This window comes from Lutra lutra, chromosome 8 (assembly GCF_902655055.1).
Source record: "Lutra lutra chromosome 8, mLutLut1.2, whole genome shotgun sequence".
In the NCBI taxonomy this organism is placed as follows: domain Eukaryota; kingdom Metazoa; phylum Chordata; class Mammalia; order Carnivora; family Mustelidae; genus Lutra; species Lutra lutra.
This window is the reverse complement of record NC_062285.1, coordinates 67,429,163-67,442,809: the sequence shown is the minus strand read 5'-3', so window position 1 is coordinate 67,442,809 and position 13,647 is coordinate 67,429,163. Positions and strand designations below refer to the sequence as shown.

Sequence of the window (13,647 nt, the reverse complement as noted above, 5' to 3'; positions counted from 1 at the left end):
AGACCTCCATTCTACACAAGGACAACACATTCATAAAATTATTTTCAATACTCTATGATCTCTCTTTTCTAACCAGTGCTGAGAAAATATATCTAAATCTCTATACTTAGGTAAAAAACATGGCTTAAGCACTTTATATGTTTTCATTTAAAAGCTTTTTTTTTTTTTTTAGAGAGAGAGAGAAAGCACGTACCCGCGTGGGCAGTGGGTGGGGCAGAGGCAGAGGATCATAAGCAGGCTTCACACTCAGCACAGAGCCCAACTCGGGGCTCAATCTCACAACTCTGAGCTGAAATCAAGGGTCAGTTCTTTAACTGACTGAGCCACCCAGGCACTCTTAAAAATAGATTTTTAATATAAGCATATATATATATAACTTACATTAATAAAATAAAAGATTTTTTTGTTTATTTTAGAGAGAGAGAGCACAAGGGGGAAAGGGTAGAGGGAGAGAGAGAGTGTGTCACAAGCAGACTCTAACATGGGGCTACGATCTGAGCAGAAACCACGAGCCAGAAACTTAACCAACTGAGCCACCGAGGTACCCCTAAAGTTTTTTAACTTAATGTAAATAAATGAGTTAGATCTACCTTGAAGACATGGGGTTGAAAAACTGACTTCCACTGAGTTTCTAAGAAAAATTCAAAATATCAGTTTATGTGGGTTAACAGTTATCTTTCTAGTCCTCTATTCTATCTTTCTAGTCCTCTATTCTATCTACAGAGTGGAAAAAGAAAGATTAAATTTCCGGTTTCTTCAATTTTCCAGTAATTTCTCACTTTGGCAGAGATTCATTCCTTCAAAGGTAGAAAGTGGTTTAGCAACATCTATAGAAAGAACCTAATGCTTTAAGAATTGTGTCCTCTCAAAAAATGAAACAAGAAGAAACCAGAGAGGGAGACAAACCATAAGAGGCTCTTAATCTCAGGAAACAAACTGAGGGTTGCTGGAGGGGAGAGGGGTGGGAGGGATGGGATGGCAGAGTGATGGACATTGGGGAGAGTATACGCTGTGGTGAGCACTGGGTATTGTGTAAAACTCATGATTTACACATCTGTACCCCTGAAACAAATAATATATTATAGGTTTAAAAAAAAAAAAAAACTGTGTCCTCTTTCCTATGGTCCTGACACAGGTAGGCCCTAATTGGCATCATTAAGTTTTCTCACATAACTTTTAATAAAACTTCATCAGTCTCAGTCTTTAATGGCTCATCAAGGCACATGATTTATGGTGCTATTCACACAGAAGCTTAACTCCCTACCTCCATATCACAACAAACCCCTTTTTTCTTCAGCTGTTAAGAATTCACTTCAACACTGTAAGTACCATGCATATAAGTACTAGAGTCTGTCTTCTTCGATATTGTGTCTCCAATACAGAGTAGATGTTCAGTGAACATCTGTTGTAATACATGGTGGCAGGAGAGTAAGTTAGAGAACACTGTGTGACCTGCTGCACCTTTTGACACAAGTTCCCTGGACAGTTACATGAATCTGTTGTTTTAATTAATATAAAGTATGATATCAAAATATAGAACCTATTATAGTCTTAAGCTTTAACAAAAGATTAGTTTGTTTCTATAATATTTGGTTTGAAAATATTTCAAAACAGTTTAAAAGCAATTTTCTCATCTCTTTTGATTCAAAATAAGGCAAATAGTGATCAAGGAATAATTTGTGTATTTTAAATTTATATAGATAATATCTTTTTATATAGCTAAATCTAAACCTTTAAAGAGTAGGTTTTCTTTCATCCAGGTCAGAATGTAGCCTCTTAAATCCAAAAACGGTGTCATTTGCAGTTCATAAACACCTTGTCAATCAATGATACAATTCAAGAACTCCATACATATTTATTGCTGCATTCATTTTTAAACAAATACTGCAAAAGATTACACAGAGTGTGAGAAATGTCACCTAAACGGCAAAAAGCCTGTAAATATCAACATAATGGTAGGTTCCTTGTCTATCATTAAAATAAATATCAGCTTCTTGTCCACTTTCAATTTTACTGAATGCCATCCACTTATAAATTAATTATAATGATTCAAAATACCCAGTCACATTTTTCCTATCACTTCTCAATGTTCCTTCCATCCCCTAAAGTCATGATTTGAAAATTAAATGTAAGAACAATTTACAGACCTCCATCCATCCTTCCGGAGATAACTGAAGGCTCCATCAACAACACTTGCAAAGAACTGGCCTCCGGTGATGAAAAGGGTATTGATGGTGACTAAGCGACCTCTTAAATTGGGCGGGGAGACCTCGGCGATGTACACGGGCACTGTCATGGAAGCAATGCCTGTGAAGAAACAAGGAGAAGTCAACAGAAGACACTTCCTCAAGATTTCTGTCCTTGTTATAAATATTGATGTTAGACAAAGACACAGAGACACACCCTTGGTTTTCTACTTGAAACAAGGTTTACCAGATTCTTAAAGATTTTGTTTATAACTAGTGACTACTGAAGATAAATAAAGGCATATTGTGGAGAGACCCATTTTCATACTATCACTTGAAAACCTACAAAGGAAACTACCTCTAGAGCTCTGGTAACTTGAGAATGTATATAAAGCATGCTTTGTAAGTTTGGTGGACTAAAAATAAGAAAATGCTCTCTAGATAGGATATAATTATCAAAACATTTTTAGTCTATATGGAAATGTAATCAGACAACGTCGAGAATAAAAATTATCCTAGAATCATATTAACTACTCAAAGTCATCATTTCCAGCAGACACACCAAAACCAACCAGCTTACTATATAAAAAATCCAAACAGTTAAGTCACCCTATTTGACTGGCTAGCTATAGATTTCTGAAGTAGCTTACAATGGACAACACTGATAATTTAGAATCCTTAAGAACATATGATCTTAACATAAAACAGATGGTTTTATGGCTAAGGTATATTTGGTTATACCTGCTTAAAATCTCTTTCTATCTGAAATTAATGCAGCACAGCCTATGGTAGTATTTCCAGAACTTCACTGATCACTAAATCACTTATGTAGCCCATTTTTTTTTTTTAAATAAAGATGCTCTCACCCCACCCACCTCAGACCTACTAAATAGAAAACTAGAGGTGGGAAATGGGTCTCTTTTAAAAATCATCCAAGCACTCCTGATGCTCACCATGTATTTGAAAACCTACAGTTCCATAGTCCACAACTTTAGGCTAATCCAAAATTACTTCTTAAAGGAAAAATCTTGATCCTCTTGGCCATATGGAGCTCACTGCTCAGTGGCACTTCCAATTTCTAGGTATGCCTGATTATGTAATCTAAAACTACTATCTAATCAATAGTTGCCAAAAGCTAAGTGAAAAAAAAAAATCCAGCAGGATTATCTAAGAAAATGTAATCTTTTTCTACCTGTAGATACTATAAATTGATCTCTAGATTAAGCCAGAACATCAATGGGTTACATAAGATACCCAGGGAGAACTGAATTAATCTATATAATGCCAAAAAATAGTCTATACTGACGGGAGCAGCACCAAGACAGCTGCTGTTGTATTTTCTGTACAGGGGGTGCCGAGGGTGCTATTTACCACATTCCAGATAACAGGAGACATTTGTCTATAGTCTCAGTAACCACAACAGTTGTGCTTCCCTCTCTGTGTTTATGGGCACTATCAATCACACAGCAGTCTTTAATTTCACACTTTATTAGGCAGTCAGAGATGCCCACTTCTACTAAGTGTTTTGGACTTTACAGTATTTATTCTGTGAGCTAAATTCTCTCCTAATGTCACAACTGTCCCCAATTTCACCTATTTTAGACATACGTTTTGCCATATTTTTATTTACTTTGTTCCATCTTTGAACCAAGCAAATACATGGACAGACAAGATTTATTTAAGTTAATATATATCTGCTTTTGTACTACTGAATAACTACTAGTAATAACTGCACACAAGTCAGCCCATTAAATCTCAGAACTATACACTCTATAGTTTCCACCAGTATTATCTGCTCCTGTGGTGCCTATCAATATATATAAATATGCATGAAAAGAATCCAGCTTTTATGAGTTTCATAAAATAAGCACGTGTTAGCAGACAAAGTATGAATAGTCTTTACAATTAAAGCATCACCTAAGCCACTGGAAATTTCCATCTGACTGCTAATCAATTTAAGAGAACGCATCATACTAAATTGGCTTTCATCTAACTTGGAAAGAGGAAACATTTGATGCAAATGTTGACAGATTAATTGTATATTCTTTTTAGTTCTTTTACAATTAGAACATCTCAATAAGCTTCCAGAAAGCAGACAGCAATAATTGTCTGGGTTTCTTTTCCTGCTTTGGTCTGGCTATAACGAGAATTCAGTTGCTCTCTTTAGCCAGACATCTTGACTCAGGCACACAGCCCAGAGATTTAGCATGGGAAATGAGGGCTGTGGTTTTAGGCAGCTCGTGGCTTGTCACAAAGTCCATAGATTTTACCTGATAGAAATGTAGAGATAGCCTCAAGCCTTATAAAGGTTAATTATTAAAAATAAACATCAGGACCTTGAAAAGTAACAGGAAATGGCAAAGAGAAAAGAATGAGGAACTAAAAAAAGACTCACTAGATTTAGAATTGGAGGGGCGCCTGGGTGGCTCAGTGAGTTAAAGCCTCTGCCTTTGGCTCAGGTCATGATCCCAGGGTCCTGGGATCGAGCCCCACATCGGGCTCTCTCCTCAGCAGGGAGCCTGCTTCCTCCTCTCTCTCTCTCTCTGCCTCTCTGCCTACTTGTGATCTCTATCAAATAAATAAATAAAATCCTTAAAAAAAATCTAAAAAAAAAAAAAAAAAAAAAAAGAATTGGAAAGAACCCCCCCCAAAGAGCTGTCTAATGAGTGCTCATATTGACTTAACAGTGTTACAATCACCTGCATTTGGTATTTCACAGGGACTGATTATTTTATTAAATTCTCACAACATCCCTATAATGGACATATAATTATCCCCATTTTGCAAAAAAGGACCTTACCCCAGGTCAGGTGACGATAAGTAGAAGAACCAAAATTTGAACCAGAGAGATTCCAGAACCCAATTTTGAAAGTTCTAGACTCTACTGACTGGCCAGTACAGATGAAGGTAGGTTCTGGAAACAGTGGGTTTAAATTCCAGCCTTACCACTCTCCAGCTAGTTAAGTCTGGACAAATTAACCATTCTGGGTCTCCAGAAATAAATAAATAAATATATACACATATACACACACACATACACACACACATACACACCCCACTTGAAAGCACTTAACTTTGTACTTAGCATACAGAAAGTAGTCAATAATGTTAGCAATTATTTCTATCCTTACTATACCTCTAGTTATTAGGCATTCTAACTGTTTTTTATTCAGTTTGACTTGTATTAGGCAATGGCATTACCAGGATGAATATAAGTGAACAAAACAGTCTCTGTTATAAGAGAAGCTATATATAAGCCCCACTCACATAAACAGGCAATCAAATAAATAATTTCAAAATACCATGGTAAGAGTCACAGTATAGCTATACACTGCGTTCTATCTTGTAATGTGGACAACTGCTGCATGCTAATAATGATTAGATGCTAGTTCAGGACAGCGGGCAGACAATTCTACAAAGAGCATGGTCTTAAGGAAATATGAAATGATAGGGATTTTCTTAGAGTTAAAAGAGAAGTGTGAAGCAGCATATGTGTGGAGAGGAGATCTGATCAGCTTGATCTGAGCTTGGCATTGTGCTAAGCACTGGAGAAATAGTATTGCAGGAGAGACATGTTCTCTGTCCTCATGGAGTTTAGTGTCTGTCAGTCAAAATGTATTTGAAGAAGTAATAAGATGTCAAATGTGATGAGTCTTACCGAAGGGGAAGTGTGAAGAACAAGAGCTCATTGCAAAGGGACTGGCCCAGCTTGATGAGTCCGACAGTTCTTGGATGAGAAGGTCCTATTTAAGCAGCGATCAGCTGAATGAGTAAGCTAGAGCCCAAAGACAGCGGGAGGAAGGTGACACACACTTTAGACAATCAGTCCAGCTTAGCAAAGACCTTGAGGCAAAAAGAGATCCAACCTGTTGAATAAGGGGGACTATCTCTAGAGACAAGACAGAGACCAAACCTGACTATATCTGACTATACAAGGACTTGGTACTCAGAAGCCTTTAAATAGTATAATGGAAGAAAACATGCTACCAGATTCACATTTTCAAAGAGTCACTTTCTGGAGTTTGGAAAACTGATTGCAGGGAAGCAACATACAGTGACAGCGAAGGAGATGGAGTAAAATGGAGAAAATTCAGAAGTATTCCAGAAGTTAAGTATTGAGATGGAACATGAAGGATGAGAACAAGAACACGAGGATGATGTTCAGATGTCCAGAATAAGCAAATAAGAGCATGACAGGTACTTGGTACAAAGATAAAGGACACTGGAAGAGAAGCAAGTGTGGGTAGAAGATAATAAGGTCAAGTTTTAACCAGGTTGAGTCAGAGGTGCTCTGTGAAACACACAAGTAGAGAGCAAGTAGAATACTCCCCAAGTGTGTCAGGAATACAGAATATCTACATGTGAGTATTCCCAACTTACCTCATTGCTCCCACCCTATTAACTCTGCCAAAATAACAAACCTTTCCTTCCTCTCTCCTCTCCTAGGGAGAACCTGGTCTTTGTCACCCTAATTCTTGAGCCGTTACCATCCAAGGCAAAAAAGATGGAGAAGAAAGCATGGAACAAAGATCTGGTTTGCAGGTAGAAGTTCAAATGAAAAAAGACTGGAGAGATCTGTGGATGAGAGGCTCAGGGTTCATATGGAAAAAATGGGAGCCTTTAACAAAGGGACTGAGGCCTGAATTGGGAGGGGAGGCAGAGGAGTAGACAAGAGAGATTTTAAGATATATTGCAGAGCTATAACATACACGCTATTATATTCTTCAAGACACAAATAGAGTACTATTACTATTGAATTACTTTATGTTCCTAAACTGTATATATTTAAAAGCAACTTCACAGGGAAACTGGGTCCAGGAGGGTTTGGAAGTTACACAAATATCTGAAGCTCAGAAGATAGTTCTGTGTGGTTGGTGCACAAAACAGAAACCAAAGGAATAGAAGAGAAATGGAAGAGGAGAAGAATGCCTAGAACTCAGTCCTGAAACATTCCACTATTTATGGAACTGTAAAAGGAAGAAAGTAAGAAGGAACAACCAGTAAGCATCCACCTTACACTTGAATACCATGTTATTTTCTAAAGTCTTTTTTATGTTACCATTTTATATTAACATATAAGGTCACCCTAGCAGTTGGTAGATGGGACAGGTGTCATTCATTATCCCCCAAGAAAAGGTAAAGAAACCTAGCATCAAAGACAGACAAGAAGAGATTTTTAGGAAGTCACATAAGCAGGTTAACGTCAAAGTGAGTCTCACAGATTCAGGTCCCCTAATCTCTTGTTATGTGCCACTGGAAAACCAAGGGCCATGCCTCTGATTTGAATGTAACCCTTTAGAAATTTCTCAGACACATTTTCTTTTTGGACCTACTACCTTAGCACATGTGAACTCTAGGGGCAAGGACAGTCTGATCTCTCTCCTGCCCCCTACGACCTGCTACGTGACTTACTGCCACCAGATGTCATGTTAAAGAGTTCAGTCTCATTAGTCAATTGTATGTGATTTGCTGCATAATGTCAAGTAGACAAGTGTAAACCCATAAAACTGCTCTATGAAAATGGGGAACTATAAAAGAATGTTATGTTCAGGGAGAGCAGAGGGCTCCACGTTCACTAGGGCTATCTCACCTTGCTATCAATAAGATATCCATGCAAACTGTAATTTATGGATTTCTAAACATGGGCCCATTTTTTATAAACCTTGGCTATTAAGGCTCTGCCACCCCAAAACCACTTCACTACTCTGGGGAAACAAATGGAATTCTGTCCCTAGACAAAGCTCACTGTTCCAGTGAAGGGCAGTTAAGTAATACTGTACAAGATTCCCCCAAATTAAGAACTAAGTACTTCATAAATGGATGTAATTAATGGTATTTAAAGTTTAGGAAAAATCTACGAAGAACTTCTGACTTATTCCTGATGCCAAACACTAATCAAAATAAATGTCTGATAAAGAGCAAATCCTTATTGGTGCACCTGAAACCGATGAAGCGAAATGAACATAAGGAATGAGGTGGTGTAAATTCCTGTCAGCAGCTTATTAGCGTAAACGCAACCACAAAAATCTATGTTGGTACTATTTCTGAATATAGAAAGTCCGATTTCTTACAAAATAAATAAAGACGTCTGCATCAATGGAAACTCATTATCATGCCTGTCCTTAAGGAGTTTTATGGAGAACTGCACCTCAGACACCACAGTACGACCGATTCCCACACTCTCTCATGTTGCCGAGCTGACCCGTCATCAATAGCTCAAATGCTTGAGTGCTGAAGCTGGCTTTCAAAAACCACTGGAAGCCCTTTTAAAGTCCTGAGTCAGAAGTATAAATAATTTCATAAACAAATAGCATCAGAAAATCCTGTTGCGATAGGTAAATACCCATGAACCACAGCAGCCTCTCAGCACAAGCCAGGCAGCAACGAATTAGCTTCTTAGAAGCACAGGAAGGTACCTTTCGATAATAATGATTCTTGAACAAGGACTATGATTTAAAAAAAAAAAAAAAAAAAGACTATGATGTCCTAATTACATTTTGCAAATCATTGCTCTATGATCTCTAAAGGAATAATTTTAATAAAAAGAATCTGTCATAAAAGTTTCCCTTATTGTAGCTGTTTCTTTCCATTTGGCTGTCCTGCCCAGGACTGCTTAGTCCACATCCTTCTGAAGAGTCAAGGATCTACAGTTACCAGGTTGTTAACACAGGGAGAATTCAATTTTTATTCTTCTTTAACAAGACTTAAGACTTTCACAAACACCGCTGGGCAACTTCAAAGAGCAGTAAGTCCCAAAGGAATGAGAATATATATACAACACAAAATGCATATAACAGAGGAGCCAGGTTATGGGTAAGATTTTATCTACAGGCATGACAAGCCCAATTATTGTTCTATATAGTGTTAAATACCTCTTCACAAGGCATTATAAACATGTCACCATCATTTAAACTCCATGAAGTCTTTAACAGCCTAAATGACTTCTCCCTCAGTATTACTTGAGTATATAATACTGATCTTATCATATTCCTTTCTACTGGTAACATCTCAGTAAGGTCTGTATCACAGTGATTCTCCAAAGCCCACTACATCTCCTTTAATGGGATGATCATAACTCACATTATCTTCTGTACTCTAACTTGCCTACCTGTTAAGCACAGACCTTAGCTTAACAGTTTATTTGGTACTTGGAATGCATATACAAAACCATAGCCTTTTTTTTTTTTTAACAAAACCATACCCTTTTAAATTATTGTTAATGGACAGGTTTTACACTATACATGTTATTCATTAGCGAAAATTTAGAAGTCACATGTAAGAAGGTAGGTAAATAAAAATCACCTCTAGTCATACCATCCATACATAACCACTATTAAAAATTTTGGCTATAACTTGCAGTATTTTTCCCATAATTCTGTAGCATTAACTCATTACAAAAATTTTCCTTCTCTTTATTCTTTTCTCAAAAAAGGGTCTCTAGCTTTTTTAAGAAGTAGGTACGATAAATATAGAAGTCAAATGAGTGAGACATAGAAGGTACAACATACTCTGTAGGCCAAAGAAAACACACCCCTGTGTAGCTCTATACAACAATCTAGATACTGGTTTGTCACCCTTGTAGCTCAAGATCATTTTAAGTAACAGTATAATATTCCAGTATTCAGATAAAGAGAAGAAGAAAGACGTGTTCCTAGAACACACAGATCAAAGAGGGCAGGGGGAAAAAAAAAACAGAGAAGGAAAGAATTTCTTGATAGGGAGAGATGTCAAATAAAGAAATCAATACATATGTTAAGAAAAAAAATTTTTTGCTAAGAAATTTCTTAAAGAAGTAGAGGTTATAAGAGAAAGATAACTGTATGAAATGCTAACAAAAGTGGAAGCAGTATGCTTTTACACCAGATAAATGGAATACCCAAAGGTTAATAAAAAATCAATACCTTTCCTCGAGGCAGTGAATTTAGCAAACAGGAACTTAAGTGGTGCTTTGTCATATTTGGCTCTATGTGACATCTAGAAGTAAATGTTCCAGAGCAACAAACAATGTGGACCTAAAACAGCAGCTAATGGCTGTGAATCACCTGAATGTAGATTGTAATTGAATAGACAGAGACAAAATACACAAGAAATGTGTACAGAGGAAGATAAGCCCAGGGCTAGAATCTGGTTGTGGAAATATTCATGTAACAGATGCAAAGGGCTGGAGAGTAAAACAAAGAATTATTATAGGCAATATTAAAGTAGCAAAGTAATAAATGAACACCCTCCCACCCCAACAAAATTTTTAATCTGTTCTTCACAAAAGGTTTGGCTTTTGCCTAAAATGCAGAACAAAGAGCCATGAGGAGGAAATCAGCTTAAATAAAGACAACAGAATGAAATAATAAGGAAATGGGTAGGGTGAAGGATTGCCAAGAACACTAAAAAAAATTAATAGCATATGTAAATAATTGCAGAAGTAAACCCCATATTGGAGGCAGGAAATAACAGAAATGAAGCTGTGTGAAATTTCAATCAGTGTGGAACATCAATTTGAAATGCTCTCCAAGAATGAAAAGCAAAGGAAATTAAAATGATAAAAGATATGTTGAAAGACAAGCCATTATAAAAGAAATAAATGGGCCCAGGGGTAGGTAGCAACAGCAAAACAAGAAATTTTCTGACTTGTGAAGTTAACAAAAATTGACCAAATTTTTTTTACAGATAGAGCAGAGAGAAAAAACAAACAAACACAAAAAACCAGCTTACCCACCAAGTATTAAAAATCAGGCAATATAAAACACCACAGAGCAGCAACTGCACATATCTAAGGCGGAAATGTTGTGTTCCAAGTATTTTATATCTTGCCAAGTTGTCTTTCAGGTGTGAGAATGTGAAAGACATTCTCAAGTAGGAAACACCTAAGATAAACCATCCTTTTTCTATATTTGAAACAACCTCTAAACCAACCCCAAGATTAACAACAAAACCCTGAAGGATAGGGAAGTTTCAGTATAAAGAGCTCAGAGGATCTACCCCTCACTTGAGAGGGTGGGGGTGGTTGGAATAGCTGAACAGGTAGACAACTGAGTATTCACTCAACCCTTCTTATTATGGCTCCTCTCTTTTCCCAGCTCTAAGTAACATTTCTTGAGCTGCACAGATAGAATTTCTTGGCTTGTCTAACAACCACTTCAAAGCATTAACTGGTCTTTCTATTTTCCAGCACTTGGTGGCAACAGCTAAACATTTTACTTGGTTAGAACATTATGCCTGAATAATTATTAAATAATAATTTCTACTTAATGTTCCAAAAGGCAAAGATTTGTAGAAGATAATGTCCATCTTCATTATTTAAAAATCTCTATTAATGACTTCCTGTTTTTCTAAAAAGTACACTGAATGACTCTAGCCTCTGAGTTTTTTAAAGTGGTAGAAATCATGTAAGTCACCCATTAATAGATATTTTTTCTCCCAGTCTCTTCTAGTATTATCTTTCCATATACATGAATATTCCTATGCTGCTTATAGTTTAAAAAGCCAAGATAAGGGGTGCCTGGTGGCTCAGTGGGTTAATCCTCTCCCTTTGGCAGGGGTCATGGTCTCAGGGTCCTGGGATCTAGCCCTGCATCCAGCTCTCTGCTCAGCAGGGAGCCTACTCCCCCCTCTCTCTCTGCTTGCCTCTCTGCCTACTTGTGATCTCTCTCTCTCTAATAAATAAATAAAATCTTTAAAAAAAAAAAAAGCCAAGGTAAGTAAAAAAAAAATCTTAAAGTGAAAATGCAGAGGAAAAAGATCTACAAATAATGATACACAACCTGCTTTCACAGATTCTTCACTAATAAGCCTCAGTAATCACGGAAATCTACCTGCAATAAATTTTTAGCTCTTTAAAGAAGAACAGAGCCAAGTTGGCTTCCACTGCCTCTTATTTTATTACTACAAAATGGGGAACTATGGGGACGCCTGGGTGGCTCAGTTGGTTGGACGACTGCCTTCGGCTCAGGTCATGATCCCAGAGTCCCGGGATCGAGTCCCACATCGGGCTCCCAGCTCCATGGGGAGTCTGCTTCTCCCTCTGACCTTCTCCTCACTCATGCTCTCTCTCACTGTCTCTCTCTCAAATAAATAAATAAAATCTTTAAAAAAAAAATGGGGAACTATGTTCTTCATGTACACTTTTTGCACTTATCATCCAAGATACTTTTGAAATAGAAAATGGAAAAGTCTGTCTGCTCTTAGGAGCCCTAGTTCTGTATCATCTGGTTTTAAGAAACCTAAATCTCACTAATGATAAAAGTGAACAGAGTGAGTGACAAATGATCTTAATGTCCTCCCTAGCTCAGAGTTAAAATTGTTTTAATAGACATAACTGACTTTATGTTTTGTTCTTTAGTATACCAACAATGGATACATAACTCAGAGACCGTTTCGCTGAGTCTTTGAATTGGTAGGTACCAATCACAGCGAAACACTGATCAACAGTGTAGGATTCTGTTTCTTTTTACTTGTAGGGTCTAAAAAGAATATAGGGATCCTTAACATTTACGAAAGGTTATAACCAAGATGCCATAACTGTGGCTTAGTAACACTCTTAGAAACAGACTCCAAAAAAAAAAAAAAAAAAAAAACAAAAACAAAAAAAAAACCCAAAATCAGAAACAAAAAAGAAACAGACTCCAAGTGATATGACAAACAATGAACGCTATGGATGCTTGTGAAAAAGGCACTATCATCTCTCTTAAGCTGGCTTTAGAGAGAGATGATTAAAATGAACCCCTGTACTGCTCTCTGTGGCTTATAAACATACACTCTACTTGTAGCTCTAATAACAGCTCTGACTCAGTCAAGGAAGCCTAGCTTTGGCACATATTAGCTGGCATTATCTCTTATTTCTGGTCCAACAGCTTTGACACACTGACACAGCCAGAATAAAAGTAGTGATTTCCAAATTCTTTAACAGATGAGGAGGTAAAGTGACTTTTATCACTGCTGCTACTCCCATTTCACCTTAATAATTCAATTGTAAAAATACATAGCTCATTGTCTTACCCTTTTTGAATAGTATTTTGCAAAATCTCCATCTACGGGTATGCCAATGGCATATTTCAACAGGCTTTTATTTATATGAAGTTAATTTCCTATTCAGGAGGAGACAGCAGAAAGGCAGATGACAGACATATGTGGGAGGACGATGAATAGGTGACAAATAATTGATGGTAGAGATACGGTTAAAAATCATTTATGTTCGTTTTCAAAGGGCTAATTTCAACTTGATGAGCACTCAAATGGGTAGCTTTAAATACAAAAAATTAAAAACGTCCTTCTCTTAGTATGTCTCTTGTCAAGCTGGAAAGGATCCCCCAAATCCTGAAGTTTCCTTTCTTCAAGTATATCCCGCCTTTAAGCTTGTTGTTTATCTTATTTAATGGGAGGTCACAAACAAAAGAAGAAAGAGAAAAAGAAACAAGTAGTTTCTTTGAAAACACAAAAGTAGGAAGATATAACCCCTGTATTTTGG

General features: G+C 37.0%; 1 protein-coding gene across 2 annotated transcripts in view; it reads right to left on the bottom strand.

Annotated features, from left to right (window-relative positions):
- SLC2A13 (solute carrier family 2 member 13) overlaps nucleotides 1–13,647 on the bottom strand; it is a 399,926-nt gene that overhangs the window by 334,220 nt on the left and 52,059 nt on the right. For both annotated transcript variants that reach the window (XM_047741221.1, XM_047741223.1), the window contains exon 2: nucleotides 2,148–2,307. In XM_047741221.1, coding sequence (XP_047597177.1) covers nucleotides 2,148–2,307 — 160 coding nt within the window. The remainder of the gene's footprint in view (nucleotides 1–2,147; nucleotides 2,308–13,647) is intronic.